The 22,644-nt window shown below is 65.8% G+C and overlaps 1 protein-coding gene across 1 annotated transcript; it reads right to left on the reverse strand.

Moving 5' to 3' along the window:
* Positions 1 to 1,943: 1,943 nt before the first annotated feature.
* UBTD1 (ubiquitin domain containing 1) lies at positions 1,944 to 22,283 on the reverse strand. The gene is made up of 3 exons (XM_008179802.4): positions 22,102 to 22,283; positions 5,950 to 6,177; positions 1,944 to 2,953 (listed from the first exon to the last, which is right to left on the reverse strand). The coding sequence occupies exons 1-3, from the start codon at positions 22,169 to 22,171 to the stop codon at positions 2,568 to 2,570; spliced, it is 684 nt and encodes a 227-aa protein (XP_008178024.2). The 5' UTR covers positions 22,172 to 22,283; the 3' UTR covers positions 1,944 to 2,567.
* Between the last annotated feature and the right edge of the window lie 361 nt (positions 22,284 to 22,644).

Below are 22,644 nucleotides of genomic sequence, written 5' to 3' on the forward strand. Positions count from 1 at the left end.
GCCCAGGGGCAGGAGAGCCCGGGGGCAGGGCAGGGGAGCTGGGGGGGGGGTGGGAGAGCCTGGGGGCAGGGCATGGGAGCTGGGGGGCGGGAGAGCCCAGGGGGCAGGGCAGGGGAGCTGGGGGACAGGGCAGGGGCTGGGGGACAGGGCGGGAGAGCCGGGGGAGCTGCGGGGCGGGAGAGCCCGGGGGCAGGGCAGAGGAGCTGGGGGGCAGGGGAGCCTGGGGGCAGGGCAGGGGAGCCAGGGGAGCTGCGGGGCGGGAGAGCCCGGGGGCAGGGCATGGGAGTTGGGGGGCGGGAGAGCCTGGGGGCAGGGCAGAGGAGCTGGGGGGCAGGGGAGCCTGGGGGCAGGGCAGGGGAGCTGGGGGAGCTGCAGGGCGGGAGAGCCCGGGGGCAGAGCAGAGGAGCTGGGGGACAGGGCGGGAGAGCCGGGGGGCGGGAGAGCCTGGGGGCAGGGCAGACGAGCTGGGGGGCGGGAGAGCCCGGGGGCAGGGCAGGGGGCTGGGTGACAGGGCAGGGGAGCCAGGGGGTGGGGAAGCCTGGGGGGCAGGGGAGCCTGGGGGCAGGGCGTTGCTGGAAGCAATGCCCGGGGTCAGTGCGAGTCGCTGGGGGCCGACAGGTTCCACTCCCCACACTCTGGGGGCTGGTGAAACACATGGGGGGCTCTCCACCCCCTGCTTTGGCCCAGCTTTTTCATGGGCTGCGTCATGGGGTGGCCTCCCGAGGGGTGGGGGACACCAGCTGTCCCTGCCCCACGGGCCGCGGCCCGAGCTGAGAATGCTCCTGGTGCTGACCTTTGACCTTTCCCCCAGAGGTCCCCGCAGGGGGGCTGAAGTCACCCCAAGGCGGGCACCTCACAGACACCGGCACCGCAGCGAACGGGCCAAGCCTGCCCCGCCGGGAGGAGCAGCCTGCCGGGTCCCAGCACCGTCCAGAGCCCACGGCCGGCAGGTGGACATCAGCCAAGCCAAGCGCGCAGCCCCCAGCTGCCACAAGGGGGTGCTGCCGGCACGGGCCCCTCCCAGCCAGGGGGCAGAGCTGAGCCAAGCCCAATTGCATGCCCCACTCGTGGGGGGCTGTGCTGGGGGTCAGGGCTGGGTGGGTTGGGCTTGAGAAGGGGACACACACTGTCCCAGCAGGGCCTTTCTGGGGATGAGGGGGGCTGGCGGTGCCCGCAGCAAGCGCCCAGGTCTTCCTGCCCCGCCCGGCTGGCCTGCCCCGCCCACAGGGACATGGGCCGAGATGGGAAGAGGTGCCCGGACCCCAGTGATGTCAGCCAGGCCCCTGGGCACCGGGAGCAGCGGGCCCTGGAATTAGAAGCTCCCTTGTCAGCCCCTGGGTCCAGGCCCCAGGCACAGGCCGGCGTGTCCACGTGCAGGTGGGGCCAGTGGCCCAGCTTCTGATGTTCCACAGGAGTCCAGAGGGCCTGGGGAAGGGGCCATGTTCAGGGAGCAGCCAGTCCCAGCGGGTGGCTGAGCTCAGACAGGAGCCCGGGCCGGTGCTGGCCAGGCTAAGGGGGCCAGGAGCCCAGGGGGTAGGCGGAGGCTGCTTCCGGCTCCATACGCTGGGGACGGGCCCTTCAGTGGCTACAGCAGTTAGGCAGTGACCAGAGAAGGCAGCATAACCTAGTGGCTACAGCAGCAGTTGGGCACCAGGACGCCTGGGTTCAAATCCCAGCTTTGCTCTAGTGACCGGGGAGTCGCTGGCTGGCTGTGCCCCAGTTTCCCCCTTTGATGACATGGGAGCAGCACTGGGGTGGGTGGCTCTGAGCTATGAGGGGTGGGGGGGCAGGGGTGAGGCCGATACCCCGTCCAGCAGGGGCCAAGGGCTGGGCTGGGCTGGGGCAGCTGTAAGGAGCAGTCCCAGGTGTGCCATGCAGCCTGGCCAGCCCGTACCCGTGCCTGGCCGACGTGGAAGCAGGCGCTGGAGGCAGCGGGGCCCGGAGAAGCTAAAAAGGCTTTATTGATAAATACGCAGACCCATAGACACCGGGAGAGCTGCCCCCTGCCCGGCCCCGCCCAGCCTGCCTGGGAGGTGCCAGGCGACATGTGGCAGGGCAGAGTCCCCAAGCTGGCTCGCCCCAGGAGCTGGGCTCGGGAGGGCAGCCCGAGGTGCCAGGTGCCCTGGGCACCGCAGGGTCCCGGTGTCCTGAGAATGGGGCTCCTGCAGGAAGAGGTTTGGTCTCAAATCTCGAAACCATTTTATGAGAGTGTCCAAGTGCCGATGGGGTGAGACAGGCCCCGCCCACCCCGGCAGCCCTTCCCGAGACTGCCAGGTACAGACCTCCTCCAGGGTCAGGGCTTTGAGGGGGCCACCGTGTTCTGATGGCAGGGAGCCCCCGCCCCACGGCTGCAGCAGCAGGCACAAAGGGGCGGGGAGGATCGACGCAGAGCAGAGGCGAGCGCAAGCCCCACAGGTGCGGCTCTGCCCGGGGCTGTGTGCCCAGCCGTGCCCAGCGGGCGAGTGCGGGCTGTTGCCTCTGGGGTGGAGACTTAGTTCGCCGGCTCCGAGGGCCCTGCTGGCTTTCCCTGGAGCCCAGCAGCCCCTGCGCCCGTCAGCCGGCCCGGCTCAGTTCCTGGGCACCAGCGGCTGGTTCACGATCACCTGGATGACAAAGTCCTTCTGGATCTTGGCTTCGTGCAGCCGCGTGCGGTCCGTCAGCAGCTTGCCGGAGAAGAACCAGCGCTGCCAGCCCGGCTCGATGCCCTCCTGCGCCTGCAGCTGCTTCTTCAGCTGCCCTACGGTGTCGGCCAGGCTGGCGCTCAGCCGCAGGTCCTTGCCGGTGGAGAGCCGCACCTTGAGCGGGAACTCACGCCGGGCGCTGGGCGCCGGCTCCAGGGGCTCCGTGCTCTCGTCGCCGCCCCGCTCCAGGATGAGGTTGGCAGGTGGTGCCAGGCAGTACACGGGCAGCTGGTAGCGGTTCCCCAGTTCGTCGTAGCACTCGGTCAGGGACCCTGCAGGGGAGCCGGAGATGCCAGCAAAGGGGTGAGGGGAAGGAGCTGGAGACAGGTACAGCATGGGCAGGAGCCACCTTCTGCTGGTGCCCCTCAATCCCGACCCACGGCCCCCACTAGCCCAGCCCTAGGGTCCCCCCAGCTCTGCCCTACCAGTGCCCCTCAATCCCGACCCGCTGCCCCCACTAGCCCAGCCCTAGGGTCCCCCCAGCTCTGCCCTACCAGTGCCCCTCAATCCCGATCCACGGCCCCCACTAGCCCAGCCCTGGGGTCCCCCCAGCTCTGCCCTACCAGTGCCCCTCAATCCCGACCCGCTGCACCCACTAGCCCAGCCCTGGGGTCCCCCCAGCTCTGCCCTACCAGTGCCCCTCAATCCCGACCCGCTGCCCCCACTAGCCCAGCCCTGAGGTCCCCCCAGCTCTGCCCTACCAGTGCCCCTCAATCCCGACCCGCTGCATCCACTAGCCCAGCCCTAGGGTCCCCCCAGCTCTGCCCTACCAGTGCCCCTCAATCCTGACCCACAGGCCCCTGCTAGCCCAGCCCTGGGGTCCCCCTGCCCCCAAAATAGCTGATAGTGCCCCTCAATCCCAATCTGCAACCCGACGGTATTCCAGCCCAGAACACCCAAAATCCACCCCCCGAAGCTCTTTACCCCCATTTCCCTGCCCCTGCAGACCCCGCATCCCCTGTGCCCCAGGGGGAGTGTGGCCTCTCAGACACCATGGCTCAGTGCCTGGGTGCCAGGGGTCAGACGGATTCTCCTTCTGGATCTGAGAGCTGGCTGGAGGAGCTGGGGCTCCGGGACTAGACCCAGCCAGGACCTCCCGAGCCACACAGCTCAGAGGCTCTTCATTTGAATCTGGGAGAAGCCACCAACCCAAGCCACGTGAGCTGCCCACGTGCCTGGAGCTGAGCCGAGGGAGCCCCCGATCCCGGGTGGGGTGAGTGGGGTCCGGGAGCCTCTGCCCCCAGCACCCCCAGAGCAGGGCTGGGGCACAGGGAGCCCCTGCGGGCGGATGGTGTGGGTCCAGTGATGACCGGTGTGACGCTGCCCCATATTCATCCTAATGGAATGATTGTGACATAATTATGATGCACCTTGTACAAAATGTGTCATGTGAGGTGTCCATGGGAAAGTTATGATTTGCTGAATATGATTATCCTATTGGTAGGCAGGGATCATTTGTGTCTCTGGAGTTATGACTATTGACCATGTCACTGTATGTCAAATGTGCTTGCTCTGGGTAACACCCACAGCCTTTCAGGCACAACAGGGAAGAAGCCAGATGGTGCTAATGGCCCATCAGCAGAAACAATGGGCCATGGCAAAGGCTTGGCCTCACCTGGGGACCCTTCAGACAGCCTGTGGATAATGGCTGCTGTGACTCGGGGAGGCATGCAAGGGCATGTGACCAGACCACAGGATTCTGAACTCCATTTTGGTACCTGTATTTTTCCACAAACGGAGCTGGGCACTTGGCTTGGAACAAAGCGGTTCCCGCCGTATGGAAAAACTAAAAGGGGGAAGTGACATCACCAAGGGGCCTCACTCCCTCTACAACTCAACACCTGAGGAACAAAGACTGGTCCCAGGCTGGAAGAGAGGATTCCTGCCCGTGTGTAGAACATCTACAAACTGCTCGTACTAGCTAACGGTGAGACTGTTTGATTCAAAGACTAGCTAGTATTTTAGGTTTAGATTGCGGTTTAGATTGCAGTTTGGTTCATTTGCTGGGTAATCTACTTTGATCTGTTTGCTATCACTTATAATCGCTTACAATCTATCTTTTGGTAGTTAATAAACCTGCTTTATCTTAACCCGTGCGTCTTTGAGCGAAGCGTTAGGGAATCTCGGCTCTGTAACAAAGGCTGGTGCGTATCTTCCCCACAGCGAGGGGGAAGCAGGCTAATTAATGAGCTTGCACCATACAGACCCCTGTGCAGGACGGTATCATTCTGGGTTTATGGTCCAGTAGAGGTGCAAGGCTCGGGAGCTGGGACATTGGCTGGTGCCTCCATTCTTGGTCAATGAGTGGCTCAGGTAAAGCACTCAGGTGACTCAGTTGGGTGTGTGGCACCACCTACTGTTGTGTTAGGTGATAACAGGAGTCAGGGAGAGCTCAGTGGTTTGCGCATTGGCCTGCTAAACCCAGGGTTGTGAGTTCAATCCTTGAGGGGGCCACTTAGGGATCTGGGGCAAAAATCAGTACTCGGTCCTGCTAGTGAAGGCATGGGGCTGGACTCAATGACCTTTCAGGGTCCCTGCCGATGCTAGGAGATATATATACACCTATCTCCATATATTTTTTTGTAACAGGGCCCAGAGGGGCTGGCTGTGTGTCATCAGCAGAGCCGTTTGAGAGGCCAACCTAGCTGAATGGTTTGGGGGCAGAGCGGTTTCAACAGCTTCCAGGCTTCACCCTGGGGGTACAGCCCATCTCAGCCACCCCTGCCAGCAGGCTCCAGGGGCTCCCCCAGTGCAAGGCCCACTCCTGGGTCACCCCCCCCAGCCAGCATGCCCTGCCTTCGGGGGCCCAGCGCAGAGGGGAATGGCCCCTGTCAGCCCTGGCCTCTCTGCTGACGAGGGGCAGGGCAGTTAGTGTCGTGGGGCCCCAGATCCCTGTGATGAGCTGCCCCCCTGAACCCTCCCACCCTGCTTTGGATTCTTACTGGCCCCACTGGTATCTCCCCCTGCACAGGGAGAGGAATCTGTCCACCCCCAGCAGTTCTCCTGCAGCACCGCATCCCCCTCCCTGCCCGTGGGTCCCCAGCCCTGTCCCCCATGCTGATCCCACCCCATTGGCCCCAGGCCACCGTATGTCCCCATCTTGCACCTCTGGCCCCAAATCCCTGCCCCATGTCCCCCTCCTGCCCTGCTGGCCCAAAGTCCCTGTCCTCCTCCCCCATCCTGCCCCAGGTCCCCATCCTGCCTGATGTGTCCACCCCACACCCCCCTCCCACCCCAGGTTCCTGCCCCACATCCCCATCCTGCCTACCGTGGGGCAGGGTGATACTGGCACCGTCCAGGATGGCCTGGGCCAGCCCATGGTCGTTGGCCTCCACGGCGTAGGCAGCCGCCTTCAGGGCGTCCCAGATCTCCTTGCGGCCCTCGAAGGCGGGTGCCGTGTCCCAGAACTCGTCCCGCTTGCTGCGCAGCTGCCCGTCCGTCATGGGGTAGTCGCTCTTCCACTTGGGCCGCTCCTTCCGCAGGGGCTCACTGCGGCCTGGGGGGCGGGGGGGAGAGCTCAGCAGGGACCCCAAGCCAGCACCCGCCTCGAGACCCTGCCCCCCGGTGCCCCTGCTCCCATCACCTCTGGGCCAACACCCGCCTCAAGACCCTTCCCCCCCCCCGCCGGTGTCCCTGCTCCCATCACCTCTGGGCTAGCACCCGCCTGCAGACCCCTGCCCCCAGCACAGTCCGAGTCCACGCTCGCTCCCCTGCCCCATGCAGGACTGACACCCCACAGGCGCCAGGCAGTGCCCACAGAGCTGAGGCGCACCAGCCCCTCCTGAAGGGGAACAGAGCTGGGCACAGCCCAGGGACCCCTTTCTCCCAGCGCAGCGTTCGGGCCTGTGCGCTGAGACCAAGCCCCCTGTGCGCCCCACCCATCTGCCCGCCCCTGCTGCCCCCCACCTTAGCTAGGGTGCTCCATGGGGCAGGGCCTGGGCCCAGGGGAACATGGATCATAAATACCCACGGGCAGAGTGGCGAGAGCAGCAGGAAAGGAGCAGCCAGCCCTGTCCCCGGAGCCGCAGCCTCGCTCCGCCCCGGCTGAGAGGAAGGACTGGGCCAGGCACCGCAGGTGAGGCCTGGGGAGGGTCAGACGTCTGGGCTAGGCCACCTGCACTAGCTGCGGGCTCCCTGGGCGCCCTGTCCCACAAGCAGGAATGGGGGGACATTGAGGCAGGAGGCATGGGGCATGCTGCGGCAGGGAAAGGGGTGGGAGGAGCTTCGGGGGTAGATATTGAGTGTGCTGGGCTGGGCTATCGGGGGCAGAGGGTCAGGAGTGAGGGCACCGGCAGAGCTGGGGGGGAGCCCAGGGCTGGGCTAGCACGGGGCAGAGGGTCGGGAGTGAGGGGCACCAGCAGAGCTGGGGACCCAGGGCTGGGCTAGCAGGGGGCTATGGGTCAGGAGTGAGGGCCAGCATTCCTCAGGTCTCAGGGACCCTGCCCAGCCCCCTTGCAGGGCACAGCCACGATCCACAAACCAGCCCCTTCCCTGGCTCTCCCTCGCCCTCAGAGGGGGCTTGCAGGTCTCTGGCTCCCCTGCTAACAGGAACGGGTGCAGCTCCCACCCTCCGGAGAGGCCTGGCTGGGAGCCCCGGGCGGAGGCAGGTGCCCCACACCCCTGCCAGTCGGCTGCTCTAATCCCCCCCCTGCCAGGCAGCCGCAGGGAAGTAGAGGCCCCTTGGCAAGGGCAGTATTTATAGCTCAGGGAATTAGCCGGAGTCAGAGCGTGGGGATTACAGGGCTGAGTCACTCCTGGGGGCCGGGGAGGAGCAGACAAGAAAGGATGCACTGGCACTAATGTACAGGGCTGCCAGGACTCCTGGGTTCTCTTCCTGCCTGCCATGGGTGACCTTGGGCAAGTTGCTGCCCATGCCTCAGTTTCCCCATCTGTAGAACAGGCATGGTGCCCCCCTGGTACAAGGTGGGAGGCATAACTCACCCACGGGTTCAGAGAGGGACCTGCTGCTGGCCAGGGCACCGTCACCAGAGGACTGAAGCCAGGCCAGCACAACGGAGACGCACAGAGACCAGCGGGGCCCTGGAACCATGTGTACAGCGGGGGTCCGAAAGCCAGGGAACAAGCCGTGCGGGTGCGGCCTGTATGCCGGCAGCCAGCTGGTCGGTTGGTCTTGTGACTTTGAGCCCTGGGCGCGGGGACCAGGGCGCACACAGCACTCTCCCTGCTGCCTGGCCAGCCGCACTGCTGGGAGTCCTGCAGAGAGTGCCCGGAGGCAGCCCCATGCCGCCGGTGCCAGCACTGTCTCCCCCAGCGGAACCCACCCCGAGCTTTCCTGGCTAAGGAGGCGGGCACTGCCCCACAGGGTTGCTCTCGCTCTGCGTTCGGGGGCCGCAGGGCACGTGGGGAAAGGCTGCTCCTGGGTGTCTGGACAGGGCACGCTAGACAGCTGGGTTCCCCAGGGACCATGGGCACGGCTGGGTAAGCCAGTGCGTGGCAGTGACCTGTACCCAGCAGAGCAGTGCCCTGGACATGCTGCTCTGCGTGCTGGATGTTCAAACCCACCCTGCAAGAATGGGGATAGCACCAGGGCAGGGAGTGCAGGGGGCACCTGTTGGGGGGCTGCGGCCCAGGGAGTGGGGTGCCGAGGGCAGGAGTCCCTGCCCCCCATGCTCTGCAGCCTGTGTCAGAGGCCAGGCTCCCGAGATGGAGCAAGGCAGTGCCGCATGGCACAGGACAAGGGCAGAGATCACGGCTGCGTCAGGGCTGCGGGGGGCTCTGAAGGGCGAAGGCTGGGAGAGCAGCTGCAGCCGGGACTCATCCACTCCCCTGTGCTCCGGTGCATGAAAACAGCCCGCCCACAGGCCCGCATGCAGGCCCAGCCTGTACCAGCCCCCTGCCCTCCAGACACCGGCACCGAGGGCAGCTAGGAGCACGCCAGGCCCTGCTCAGCCAGGGAACACTGGCACGATGCCCTCAGAGCAGCCTGTGTGGGCAGTGAAAAGAGACCTGGGCCCAGCCCCGATGCTTGTGCCAATGGCCCCCTAAGCCCCTGGCCCACAGGGAGGCCTGGCTCCAGCACAGCCCCCACCCCTCCCCGAGGGCCCCAGGGTGCACACGATCCTGAAGAGGACAGCTGAGCCTGTCCCCAGCCCCACACACTGGCAGTCGGCTCCAGCTCGCACAGAGAAGGGCCCTGGGAAGCTGCTGGGGGGCCCTGCCCCCACCACTCCAGCCTGAATTCAAGTGCTGCCCTGAGACCAGAGCGGTTCTGAGCCCCGACCTGGGCCCCGCTCACTGCAGCGCTGCCATGTGCCAGCACGGCCCAGGGGCACAGGACACCCCACCCCCAAAGGGAGCGGAGCCACAAGCCCAGCGTCAGGCCAAGAGTGCAGTCCAGGCGGCTCTGGGACCCTCCGGGCGGGGCTGGGGAGACAGGACCCGAGCACCACAGACACACTAGAGACACTGCGAGGACACGGCCCCTCACCCGCCTGCCACAGTCGGGGCCCCCTCGCCGCAGGGCTCTGCTCCGCTGCAGAGAAAGGGCCCCAAGATCCAACCCTTGAGTGCGGGGTGCCAAGGCCCCTGGCCGTCACCGCCTGGGCTGCCCTCACCCCTCTGGGCGCAGCCTCGCCGGCTCCAGACGCCCCAGGCTGTAAGACCTGGCTGCAGTGAGGGCAGAGCTCGGATCCAATTCACTTTCAAGGCCCAGCATAGCGACCGCCAGCACCGTGCATGGGGCCAACGGCACCCACATCTCTCCGCACCCAGGGGAGCGCTCGCAGACACCACAGCTCCCTCCGGTGTGGAGCAGTGCCCACGGGACCAATGAGTTCAGCTCCAGCCCTGGCAGGGCCAACCCAGCTCCTCCTTCCCGGGCACAGCAGCTGCCCCACGGATTGGGGTGGTGGGGCCAGGGACTGTCAGCGAAGGCCTTCAAAGGCCAAGGTCTTGCCTGCCCGGCCTGGGCATTAGAGCCAGGGTTCGTGCCGCTCGCAGCTCCCTCGCGCCCCAGAAGCAGGTGCATTTCTGCCGTGTGCTGGACTCCTGCAGGGCAGAGCGACAGTGAAGTCCTGGGTGCTGCCACCCCCAAGGCTGGCCAGGATGGCTCCCCGCACCACTCAGTGCTGGTTTTGTGTGGAGCCCTATGGGCCCAGCCGGCCGCCACTCCCTCTCTGCTCCCATCACAGGGGGACGGCCAGAAGCCGACACCAGGCAGCTGGGCCAGGCCAGTGCGGGAGCAGACAGGGCGGGAGGTCGGTTAGAGACGTGGTAACAGCGCACGGTGCCCCACGCAGGGAGGTAGGCAGGCCGCGGCAGGCAGGGACGCAGGAGTTAAGCTTGTTCTATTTATCGCTGTCTCTAATTGCCTTGTGACGCTCTATTCCTGGCCCGGGCAGCCCCCGCCCCCGCAGCAGCTCCCAGGGCCTCCCGCAGGAAAACCAAGACAGGTTGGGCCACTTCTTGCACTTGGGGCCAGGCCAACAGGATCCGGGGCCCTCCGCCCCCGTCGCCCAGGGCTGCCCTGCTCCCCACCCCTCCTAGCTGGTCCGGATCCCCAACCAGCGACATCGCTCCCCACAGCGCCAGGGACAGCTGAAGCGCAGCCAATCCCTGGCCCCCGTGGAACGAGAGCGGCTCTGCAGAGACCCAGCACCCTTTCGCAGCGTGCACAGGTACCAGCGGGCAGCGAGCCCGGGCTGGTACCTTGGCACAGGGAGAGACCCCCCCAGCAGGAAATGATGCTGGGAGCCCTCCACACTTGCCCCCTGGTGCACACCAGCTCTGCGGGGAGGGGCTGCTGGCGCGCTGTCCCCTGCCCCACGCAGCAGTGGTGTCTATGGCTTTGCTCAGGGCAGTGCTGGGCATGGCCCCTCTGGGTCAGCATGGACCCCAGTGCTCCAGCCCCGGCATGCTCTCCTCGGAGTCAGGGCATAGCGACGTGGTGTGGCCACTGGCAGCATGAGCCATTGTTGAAGAGCCCCTAGCAATTCTCGCAAGACCCCGGGAAATGCCACGCTGGCTCCCAACGCCCCGGCAGCTTCATGGGAGACACTTGCCTGAAAGCCGCTGCACAGCCCTGCCAACGGAGCTGACGGTGCTAGAGCATGTGAGCTCAGCCACCTGTGGAACTCACTGACACAGGAGGCTACTGTGACGAACTGGGACTGTTCTTGCTGGGGTGTGTGAATGCTGACAGGGGAGTGTGACTAGGATGGTCTGCATCGGGGGATGGGAGCCGGCCCAAGGGAACATACCTGAGCTTGTAACATGAGAACCCAGGAGGGGGTTGGAGGTCAGATGACTCCGGGGCCCGGGAAACTGAACAAAGGCTGTGGGAGGGGTCGCTGAAGGCAGAGTGCTGGAAGCAGGCTGGAAGGAGGCTGGAGAGATGGCTGGGAGGCAGAGATGGCTCTGACCCCCCAAGGGGGGTGGGCTGGCATGCCCTGGGACCCCAAGCTGGACCTAACTGAGGGGGGCCCTGTTGTCTGTGCCTGCAAGACCTGTCTTGGACTGTGTTCCTGTCATCCAAATAAACCTTCTGCTTTACTGGCTGGCTGAGAGTCATGGTGAATCGCAGGAAGCCGGGGGTGCAGGGCCCTGAGTTCCCCAATACTCCGTGACAACTGGTGGCAGCGGTGGGATCTACTGCACCCCGTGGACGGCGCTTCCTGCAGTAAGTGACTGGGGAGCAGTAAAACGAAGGGGGATGGACGGGAACCAGGCCTGCTGAAGAGTGGGAGAGAGACGGTTATTACCCCTGGGAGTGTGTGACCAGCGAGAAGGACTTTTGCAGTAACAGGGTCCCCCGGGGGGATCGCAGCGAGTGGTCCCAGGGGCGGAGGAGTCTGCAGCTCGACCCTGGCGGAGAGGCGGTGACCTCGAGAAGGGCTGGCACACTAGGGGGCCCCCTGGGAACTGTGGGGAGCTGTGAGCACACAGGCCGGTGAGTGGCCAGCAGGAAGATGTATGCCAAGCGGCTTAAGAGCGACCTGGTGGAGCTGTGCAAGCAGAGGCGGCTGCGCATTGGGAGGCTCACCAAAGAACAGCTCATTGCCCAGCTGGAGGCGGAAGATCGCGCGAATGAACTGATCCCTGTGTCTCAGGGAAGCAGCCTGGCAAATGCAGCGCAGGCACCAGTGTCTGTCCCAGCTGGGAGTGGTCAGCCCGCTGCTGAGGGCTTCCCGAGACCCCTCCTTCCTATGCCTAGGGGAAGGGTGGGGAGGAGCCCAGCAAATACCGAAGGCGCCGTGACCCCCCCGGCCAGCAGGGGGTCCCCCCGGCGAAGCTCGCCGGCCAGCAGAGGATCCTCCCGGCGACGTTCGGCATCCGGGGAGCGGAATTGGCTGGAATGGGAGAAAGAGCTAAAACTGAGGGAGCTGGAGGATCGTGAACGACAGAGACAGCATGAACGGGAGGAGAATGAGAGACAGCATCAGCGTGAACGGGAGGAGAAAGAGAGACAGAGACAGGAGAATGAGAGACAGCGTCAGCATGACCTGGAACTGGCGAGATTGAAGGGCAGCGAACCCCCGGCTGCGGTGAGTGAGGGGGGACCCAGGACTGCACGGGGCTTTGATAAGTGCATCATGGCCCCATACAAGGAGGGGGAGGACATGGATGACTTCCTGGAGGCCTTTGAGACGGCCTGCGAGCTGCACCGGGTGGATCCCGCGGACAGACTCCGGGTCCTTACCCCCTTACTGGACCCCAAATCCGTGGCATTGTACCGCCAACTGGGAGAGGCAGAGAAAGGGGACTACGAACTATTCAAAAAGGCCCTGCTACGAGAGTTTGGGCTGACTCCTGAGATGTACCGGGAAAGGTTCCGGAGTCAGGATAAAACCCCTGAGATCTCATATCTGCAACTAGCCGCCCGCATGGAAAGATACGCCAGCAAGTGGGCTGGTGGGGCCCAGACGAAGGAGGACCTGATTAAACTGCTGGTACTGGAGCAACTGTATGAGCGGTGCCCATCCGACCTGAGGCTGTGGTTGGTGGACAGAAAGCCAGAGAACCCGCGACACGCCGGGCAGCTGGCTGATGAGTTTGTAAAGAGCCGGTCAGGGGGTGGCAGGGAGGAGCCCCAAAGGAACAGGCCCGCCGCGATGCAGAGAGAGAGTCACCCTGGGACCTCCCAAAGGGGGAATATGGGGAATCCCCTCCCACGGGGAATGCCCAGCGTCAGGGACAACCGACCGGCTCGAGGGGACCCACGGGACCTGAGCTGCTATTACTGCGGCCGAAGAGGCCACGTTCGGGCCCAGTGCCCCAAGCTCAAGGACAGACTGAGCAGACCGAACCCGCACCGGGTTAACTTGGTAGAGGCCCAGACGGACGAGGGGCAGGCTTCTAACGCAAGAGGGGCTGGCAGCCTATCAACTGCTCAAGAGAGAGAAGGGCCCCAGGCCAGCTTCTCTGGGGGGCCAGATGCTCCGGATTCAAAGTTCTCCGTTTACAGGGTTGGCGCGGGGCTGTCCCTGCGGAGCGAGTGCCTTGTTCCCCTGGAGGTGGATGGGAAGAAAGTTTATGGATACTGGGACACGGGCGCAGAGGTGACACTGGCCCGGCCCGAGGTGGTGGCCCCAGATCGGGTGGTGCCCAACACCTTCCTGACCCTGACCGGGGTGGGCGGGACCCCATTCAAGGTTCCCGTAGCGAGGGTACACCTGAAATGGGGGGCCAAGGAGGGCCCCAAGGACGTGGGAGTGCACCACCATTTGCCCACTGAGGTGTTGATGGGGGGGGACCTAGAGGACTGGCCAAGCAGCCCCCAGACCGCCTTAGTTGTGACCCGCAGTCAGAGCCGGCGAGGGGCACTGCGCCCTGGCCTTGGGGGGGGTGCCTTGCCTGAGGCGCAGGACCCTAACCTGGTGGGGAGGGAACGCCCAGGGACACGGCGCAGGGAGGCTGCAGCTTCGGACCCAGCGGGCGAGAAAGAGCAGGTGGCCATCCCTGTCCCAGCTGCTGAGTTCCAGGCCGAGTTACAGAGAGATCCCTCCTTGCGGAAGATAAGGGACCTGGCCGACCTCAATGCGGTACAGACCATGGGACGAGGTGGCCGGAAAAGGTTCCTGTGGGAGAAGGGGTTCCTGTACCGAGAATGGGCTCCCCCAGGGAAAATGGAGTCAGGGGGGATCAGGAGGCAGCTGGTGGTACCCCAGAAGTATCGCCGCCAGCTGCTGTGCCGGGCCCATGACATTCCCCTCTCAGGGCACCAGGGAACCTGGCGTACCCAGCAGAGGCTGCTACGGAGCTTTTACTGGCCTGGGGTCTTTGTTACTGTCCGACAGTACTGCGGATCCTGTGACCCCTGTCAGAGGGGGAGGAAGGCCTGGGACAAGGGGAAAAGAGCTTTAGGACCCTTGCCCAGCATAAAGGATCCTTTCCAGAGGGTGGCCAAGGTTAAAAGGGCGGCTCTAAACCAAGAGAGCCCAAAGCACAGACCTCCAGACTGGAGCGCTGGGAGAAGACCACAGCCCAGTTGGAACCCCAGAGGTATGGGGGTGGGAAAAGGGCACAGGCCGCATAAACCTTCCCACATGCGAACTGCGAGTGCCATCAAGCACCCCCGACCTAAGGGGGGGCGTGGAACGGAAGGGGCCTGGTGTAATTCTCACCAAGGAACTGGAGGGATGCGGGGGCATCCATGGGAACGGGGGTAGGTTCGAACTTCCCCGGGTCACTGGCTAAAGTGACCCTGCTCAGTTCGGTCTCGAAGGGGGGAGAGATGTGACGAACTGGGACTGTTCTTGCTGGGGTGTGTGAATGCTGACAGGGGAGTGTGACTAGGATGGTCTGCATCGGGGGATGGGAGCCGGCCCAAGGGAACATACCTGAGCTTGTAACATGAGAACCCAGGAGGGGGTTGGAGGTCAGATGACTCCGGGGCCCGGGAAACTGAACAAAGGCTGTGGGAGGGGTCGCTGAAGGCAGAGTGCTGGAAGCAGGCTGGAAGGAGGCTGGAGAGATGGCTGGGAGGCAGAGATGGCTCTGACCCCCCAAGGGGGGTGGGCTGGCATGCCCTGGGACCCCAAGCTGGACCTAACTGAGGGGGGCCCTGTTGTCTGTGCCTGCAAGACCTGTCTTGGACTGTGTTCCTGTCATCCAAATAAACCTTCTGCTTTACTGGCTGGCTGAGAGTCATGGTGAATCGCAGGAAGCCGGGGGTGCAGGGCCCTGAGTTCCCCAATACTCCGTGACAGCTACTCAGGCAGGAAGCCCCAAAGTGGTACAGCAGGTACCTGGCTAAGGCCGGCAGCTGGGATAGTCGTTGCAGGGCTAGAACTGGGTATCTGTCTGCAGGGCTCTGGGGCAAACCCTGCGAGATGTGAGCAGGAGGGGCAGGGACTGGCGCTGGGAGTTTTGTAATGGAGGGTGCCAGGCCGAGAGCCACACGGGGTAGCCCACCGGGCGACGGGTGAGCCCCTGCAAGGGCACCTCCCAGGCTGCTGCTTCTGGAGCGGGGTCCCAGAGCCGTGCGCACCTGGGGCAGATGTGGCCGGAGCTTGCTCAGCACCCGGGGGTGCTGGGGGGGCAGCACATGCAGCCTGGGGGCGGCCCTGCTCAGGGCTCAAGCTGCAGTGGCAGCAGGCCTTGCCCACACAGCACGGACCTAGTCCGGCCAGGGCACAGGCCTTTACCGTGCCCGGCCAGTCCAGCCCATGCTCCGGTGCCCAGATCCCCCCTCACCCTCTGCCAGGGCACATCACCCACCAAGGGGCCTTCCCTATAGCTGCCCTCGCTCCAGGGGCTCCTCCACGCAGTGGGCACCGGAGCGGCACAGCGACGGGGCTGGGGCTGCTCTTCCCATCGCCGTGGGAACTCCCCATCTCCGAGCAGCGGTAGCTAGGGTGACAGAGGCATCGCTCCATTGGCTGAGCCACGTCTACAGGGGGCTGGGTCGGCGGAGCCACGGCGCTCGGGGGGGAATCGCTCACACTCCAAGCAACGTAGCTACGGCGTAGACAAGCGCTGGGGCTCCCAGTCCGTCCCCCAGGGGTGGCCCCGGATGGATCCATCCCCGGCAGGGAGCTGTTCCTCGCACTCCCGGCTCCCCGTAGTCTCCTCCCGGGACGCCTGGATCTGAGCCTGCGGGGAGTCCTGGGGATTTTACACACACGGGCGCAAGAACTCCGGAGACACTTGAACCCGATGCGGTAACGAAGCAGCAACAGATACACAGCGTTCAGCCTAGCTCCCGAGAGGGGGCCCCCTGCCACCCCTGACGAATCCCCACTACAACAGCTGTTGCCAGGAGCTGCCCCCAGGCCGGGGTCTGACCCAGCCAGGCTGGAACCCAAGCAGGACGCTGCAGATCCCCACCCTAGCGTAGCCCCGGCCCTGCACTCTCCCCTGACGAGCCCCGTGCTGCTCCGGGCGACCAGCCCCGCAATGCTCCAGCCTGGCAGAGGGGAGCTCGCAAGCCAGCTGTCGGCTCACTGTGAACCTTGCCAGGCCTGGCCGGCTCCCCGCCGTCCAGAGACCAGCCCCTTTACTGCACAGACACACGATCTGCGGCTCCGCAGCCGGCAAACTGCCCCTGGGAGGAGCGTTGTCCAAGCCGGGGGGAGTGGGGCAGGTGCCACCCCAGGGCTGCGCACCCCAAACCTGCAGGGAGACGTCTTGGGAGTCCACGCAATGCTTGGGGTAGCCGCCCACCAGGGAACCGGCAGAGTCCCTGGGCCCATCCAGGCAGCACCAGCGACCCACCCGCCTTCCCCTCCAGAAAGTGCTCACTACCTGGGCCCCAGCTCACCCCTTTCCCCAGAGGAGTCCTTAGCGCTGCACACCTGAGCTGGGGCAGGCCCCCAGCCGCCACCTCTGGGGCGAAGGGAGCAGCTCGTGCTACGGGAGGAACTCCGGAGCCTCCTGCCAACGCAGGGGAAGGCCAGAGGGAAGAAAGGGCCCAGCCTGAGATGGGCCCAGCCAGGTCACCAGGCGTGCGTTGGAGAGCTGGGGGGGCGGCTGCTCCAGGGGGAGCAGGTTTCGCTGCCCATCCCCCTCCTCTGGGCTGGGAGTGGCACGCTCTGACCTCAGCCCAACAGCCTGGGGACGAGCCCCATGAACCCTACAGTGCGACTCACGATGAGCAGATCCCAGCATGCAATGCTCCACCCCAACTGCCAGCCTGGCTCAGGCGTCTCGGTGGGCTGCACCCCCCTCACACCAGTTAGCTGCAGTCCTGGGGCTCCTGCCACGCAGCGAGAGCACCAGCCCTGGCTCCCATGCACGCAGCCAGGTGCTGTCCCAGCTACGGGACCGACCTGCACCCCACACACGCGAGTGACTTCCCCCAGAGCTCGGTGCTCCCAGCTTCACAGCACCCTGGGGAGACTTTCCCTGCTGCCCTGTAGGAGCCCGTGGTGGGACAGCACGAGGAGTGCTGCGGGGCAGACGTTCTGCAAGAACACCTAAGCAGTCAGCACGTCTGGTGGGGAGCGGACGGGCTGGGGAAAGCAGAAGGTGACCCAGGCGAGGCCAGCTGGCGCTCACAGCTGGGGCCTGCAGGAACGCAGACCTGGCTTCTCCGGGAGGAGCTGCTGCTCCACCCTCGCCACACTCAGATCCCCAGCACCCCCGACTCAGACCCCAGGCCAGTCGCTGCCAATGCCCCGAACGGCAGGAGGGGGCGAGGTGTCAGTCCGGCCACAGGAGCGAAGGCCTCCTCCGGGCTCTGCTCCCCCAGCGCTGCCCTTGGGGGGAGCATGCACATGGCTGAGGGCGGGCGGAGCCTGGAGGAGGCCTTCGCTCCCGTGGGGCCCAGGCAGGAGTCCAGCTCTCAGCTCCGACTCCCCAGCCCATGGCTAAGTGCACGAGTTTGAAAATCGACTTGGGCCTCCCTGCCCAGCCGGGGGGGGGGGCAGCAGTACAGCTACACCTGGGACAAGGGCTAGACTCTCAGACTGGGGGACCAAGGCGAGGCCCCGTGATCACCCCGTGGCTTTGATGCGAGCAGGGGGCACCCAGGCCCCAGCTTTGCCCCAGGGAGCTCGGCAGCAAGGAGCTGTTTGTGAAGCACCTCGCATGGCCACGCAGCTGGGACCCCCGGTTAATTAGTGCCTGCAGGTCTGTGAGGAGTCACCCCCGCCAGGCGCTGCAGAGGGGATCAGTAGGGTGGGGGGTGGTGACCCCGGGAAAGGAGGCAGGAGCACAGCAGGTGGAAGGAGCTGGGCATGGGGCGCCAGACGCTGCGTTAGTAGAGTGGCGGCTCTGCTCCGTACACGCAGAGAGGCCCATGCCCAGTCTGGCTGTACCGCGGGCACCAGGTAACGAGCTCACAGGCTGGCAGAGCAGGGCCAGCGCGAGTGAATCCGCTCACACCTGCCACGAGCTGGGGGAAAGGAGCGAGGACAGACCCAAGCTGGCAGAGCCCAGACACCAATCGCCCGCAGAGTCCTGCAGCCCCCTTGGTACGGCTCAGAGGCTGGGGAGAAGCAGGCCCCGGGTAAGCGACGCTGCTAGCAGCGGCTATTCCACGTTCCCATCCAGCTGTGAGCAACAGCACGCCCCTCGCCCCCCCATGAGGCCTCTTCCCCACCGGAGCCTGGACGCTGGCACGCCCGGCGCTGGCTCAGGCAGGCCGCAGAGCGCGCACTAGACGCTGCAGCCTGATGTCCCGGGGAGTGCCCAGCAGCGCACTGAGTTTTGCCAATGCTGGAGCAGGGCTGCCCGGTGCCTGGGCACCCGGAACCCGCTGGGCTGCCTGGTGTCCAACAGCCAACTCTGGCAGTGTGTTTCTCCCCCACTGCCCACCTCGGCCGTGCCGGGGTCACAAGGATAAGCTGAACCAACAAGGAGTCTGGTGGCACCTTGAAGACTAACAGATTTATTTGGGCATAAGCTTTCGTGGGTAAAAACCTCATTTCTTCAAGTTTTTTACTCACGAAAGCTTATGCCCAAATAAATCTGTTAGTCTTCAAGGTGCCACCGGACTCCTTGTTGTTTTTGTAGATACAGACTAACACGGCTACCCCCGATACAAGGATAAACTGGTCGGGTCTGGGGCCCCAGCTGCTGGCATTCTACAGAAAAACCCCTCTGGCGCCAAGCCTGTCCGTGCTCAGGTCCGGGAGCCATGCTGGGATTCCCCTCCCTGGGAAGGTGCGGCTCACAGCCCCTGCTCCCCACCCCGTGACCCCCGCTGCCTGTTTCGCCTCGCCTGCTTCCCACAAACAAAGTAGTTCTCGCCAGTGCGTGACAGGAAGGGAGCGTGAGTCAGCCCCACAGCCACTCTGCCCCCCAGTCCTGGCGTGGCTGGTGCCTGGAATGCTTGGAGCTGCTTATCACGGGCGTAATCTGCAGTCACACCGTGCAATCAACACAGCCCTCCCACAGTCCCCAGGCACACCACTAATTAACCATCACAACACCTCTGCGAAGGAGGGAGGGACCCACCACTGATATGCATCCACCTCTGAGGTGCAGCATGGCAGCTGTGTAACAGCAACGGCACGAGAGCTTAGGACACAGCGCAATGCACACCACAGCCAGCTGAAACGGCAGGAGACCGCAGACACAAAGCAGTTCTCCGGTTAGAATTCAGCCAGCCCACGGAGGTTCACGAAACAACTTCCCAGAAGAATCCCCGGGGATCTTTAAGGCTCACGAGCAGCCAGGGTCTCTTCCACTGAATCACTAGCACGACACCCGTTCTCCCGACACTCGGCTTCCCTGCAATTCTCCCATCCAAATGTTGACCAAGACCACCCCTGCTCAGCCCAAGTTCTGACAGGATCCCAGCAGGGGACATCCCCTCTGCAGGTCTGTGCTCTGTGTGGCTGTTTCCTGGGGAAGGGCGGTAGATAATCAGACTTGGGTGGATATTTGGGTTTGTTGCTAGGTGACTCAGTCTAGTCCACAAGGTTTGCACTTGCACAATCCCGACAACATGTCAACAGGAACTCCGCTGAGAATGCTCCCAATACACAACTCCAGCTGCTCGCTCACCGCAGCTCCCGGAGAAGGGAGCTTGGAATAGCCTCCAAACAAAGTTTTAAGGCACCTGAAGCACTGGCAGAAGGGGCCCCTTTTTCCATAGGTGGATAAAGAGCCGGGACAGAATCTGCTGCGCTGTTTTCAGGAAATGCCAAAGCAGAACAGATGAGGAGGTTCCTGCCAGCAGAACTTTGGCCCACCCAAGTCCCTGCTTGGTCTCCGGTAGTATCCAAAGTGTGAGACTTCACATGAAGTGTGGCACGATGCTCCCAGCTGTGCAAGCCCCCCCCAGGGGGTATTTCTCCCTGTCCATCCTCAGCCTGTGTCCTGCAGCAGCAGGGGGAAGAGCACTTGGGTTTCGTGCTTTCTTCCCTTTGTCCCTAAGCCCCCCGGAAAAGCTATTCACACAACATAGGCCTGATGAAAGCCAGCCGGTCCCAGCTAACCCTGCTCCGCACGGGAAAGACTCTCCAGACACCAGGTAACATGACACGTCTGGGCTAGATTCTGCTTCAGGTGCAAAGGGGATATCAGAGGCTCTGGAATCAAATGGGGGGCAAAGCACACCCAGTCTGCTGGGGCGTATGTGGCCAGCCCCAGGGCAGGGCAGCATACAGGCTGGCCCCAACGCACTGGGGAGCTAGGCAAAGCTCTGGCGGTCTCAGACTTAGCCAGCTCTTTAAGGCCGGCCTCTCGCTAAAGCGCAATACTCAATGCGGAACATCTACCCTCTGCCAACAGCTCCCGGACACGGGGATAGGCCGTACCACTAGCAGCTCGTTTGGAGAGCCACCTCGCGCCGCCCAGCAGGGAAATGACAGGTAGCATCACACCTGACTTGTCCATGGCTGGGGCAGGGAATGCAGTTTCTGGGCATGGCTTGGCCGGCACAGGTGCTAGGTGCTGTCACTCCCCCGGCGCTGGTCCATACAGGCTGCACACGCCCGTTTGATGTGTGTGTGTACACGGATTGTACACGGCCCCGTTACACAGGGCAGACTCCTGGGCCCGGCCAGATACCCTGAGCACCAGCCACACTTGGGAGCTGTCTTACACCCAGCTACAAGTCCCAGGGGCCGCCGGGTTTCTCTGGCAGGGCTGGAAGTACCTTAGGTCCCCGTTGGCTGGACAGCCACGCTACGGTGACCCGGGCGGAGCAGGGTGCTGTGCCAGCCTTGGTCTGTGCCCAGCGGGTGCGGGGAGTCGCACGCCTGAAGTGGGAGCCCAGAGCGCAGGGGCTGGAAGCCGGGCGGGCAGGGAGACCCCCCCACCCAGGGACGGGCGCTGGAAGCCGGGCAGGGAGACCCCCCCCCCAGGGGCGGGTGCCGGGGGCTGGAAGCCGGGCGGGGGGACCCCCCCGTCTCCCCCCAGGGACGGGCGCCGGGGGCTGGAAGCCGGGCGGGGGGACCCCCCCCAGGGACGGGCGCCGGGGGCTGGAAGCCGGGCGGGGGGACCCCCCCCCCAGGGACGGGCGCCGGGGGCTGGAAGCCGGGCGGGGGGACCCCCCCCCCCAGGGACGGGCGCCGGGGGCTGGAAGCCGGGCGGGGGGACCCCCCCCCCCCAGGGACGGGCGCCGGGGGCTGGAAGCCGGGCGGGGGGACCCCCCCCCCAGGGACGGGTGCCCGGGGCTGGAAGCCGGGCGGGGGGGGGGGGGAGACCCCCCCAGGGACGGGTGCCGGGGGCTGGAAGCCGGGCGGGGAGGGGGACCCCCCCAAGGACGGGTGCCGGGGGTGGAAGCCGGGCGGGCGGGGGGACCCCCCCAGGGACGGGTGCCGGGGGGCTGGAAGCCGGGCGGGGGGGGGACCCCCCAGGGACGGGTGCCGGGGGCTGGAAGCCGGGCGGGGGGGGGGGGAGACCCCCCCAGGGACGGGTGCCGGGGGCTGGAAGCCGGGCGGGCGGGGGGGAGACCCCCCCAGGGACGGGTGCCGGGGGGCTGGAAGCCGGGCGGGGGGGGACCCCCCAGGGACGGGTGCCGGGGGCTGGAAGCCGGGCGGGGGGGGGGGAGACCCCCCCAGGGACGGGTGCCGGGGGCTGGAAGCCGGGCGGGCGGGGGGGAGACCCCCCCAGGGACGGGTGCCGGGGGCTGGAAGCCGGGCGGGGGGGGGACCCCCCAGGGACGGGTGCCCGGGGGCTGGAAGCCGGGCGGGCGGGGGGGAGACCCCCCCAGGGACGGGTGCCCGGGGGCTGGAAGCCGGGCGGGGGGGGGACCCCCCAGGGACGGGTGCCCGGGGCTGGAAGCCGGGCGGGGGGAGGAGACCCCCCCAGGGACGGGTGCCCGGGGCTGGAAGCCGGGCGGGGGGACCCCCCCCCCAGGGACGGGTGCCGGGGGCTGGAAGCCGGGCGGGGGGGGGACCCCCCCAGGGACGGGTGCCGGGGGCTGGAAGCCGGGCGGGGGGACCCCCCCCAGGGACGGGTGCCGGGGGCGGCCCCGGCGGTGTCACGGGAGTTACTCCGCGGCCCCCCAGCGCGGACCGAGCGCGGGGTCCCGGGGCGGCTCCCGGGGGTGCAGCTCCCCGCTCACCTGCTCGCTTGCGGGGGTGGCCCGGGGCCGGCGGGCGCTCCCCGCGCGGCCGCCCCACGCAGCTGCCCATGACGCAGGCTCCTGCCGGGGGGTGCCCGGGCCGGGCCCTACAGCCGCTGCCCGCCGGACCGGACCCGGACCGGCTCTGCCCGGAGAGCCCCGCCCCCGGAGCACGTGACAGCCAGCCGCAGCCCCGCCCCCGGGCCGGGTCGGACCAATGGGAGTGTGTGTACGGGGGGGCAGGGAGTGACCCCGCCCCCGGGCCGGGTCGGACCAATGGGAGTGTGTGTACGGGGGGGGGCAGGGAGTGACCCCGCCCCCGGGCCGGGTCGGACCAATGGGAGTGTGTGTATGGGGGGGGCAGAGAGTGACCCCGCCCCCGGGCCGGGTCGGACCAATGGGAGTGTGTGTATGGGGGGGGCAGAGAGTAACCCCGCCTCCGGGCCGGACCAATGGGAGTGTGTATATGGGGGCCAGGGAGTGTGTGTATGGGGGGGCAAGGAGTGACCCCGCCCCCGGGCCGGGTCGGACCAATGGGAGTGT

The sequence above is a fragment of the Chrysemys picta genome, chromosome 7 (assembly GCF_011386835.1).
Source record: "Chrysemys picta bellii isolate R12L10 chromosome 7, ASM1138683v2, whole genome shotgun sequence".
Classification (NCBI taxonomy): domain Eukaryota; kingdom Metazoa; phylum Chordata; order Testudines; family Emydidae; genus Chrysemys; species Chrysemys picta.

What these genes read in the sequence shown, in the direction of transcription:
- UBTD1 (XM_008179802.4), bottom strand. Translation starts at nt 22,171, where the DNA reads ATGGGCAGCTGCGTGGGGCGGCCGCGCGGGGAGCGCCCGCCGGCCCCG. An exon ending in CCACCCCCGCAAGCGAGCAG is followed by an intron (nt 6,178 to 22,101) that starts GTGAGCGGGGAG and finishes CCCGCCCCCCAG; the next exon opens with GCCGCAGTGAGCCCCTGCGG. An exon ending in CAGTATCACCCTGCCCCACG is followed by an intron (nt 2,954 to 5,949) that starts GTAGGCAGGATG and finishes GCTCCCCTGCAG; the next exon opens with GGTCCCTGACCGAGTGCTAC.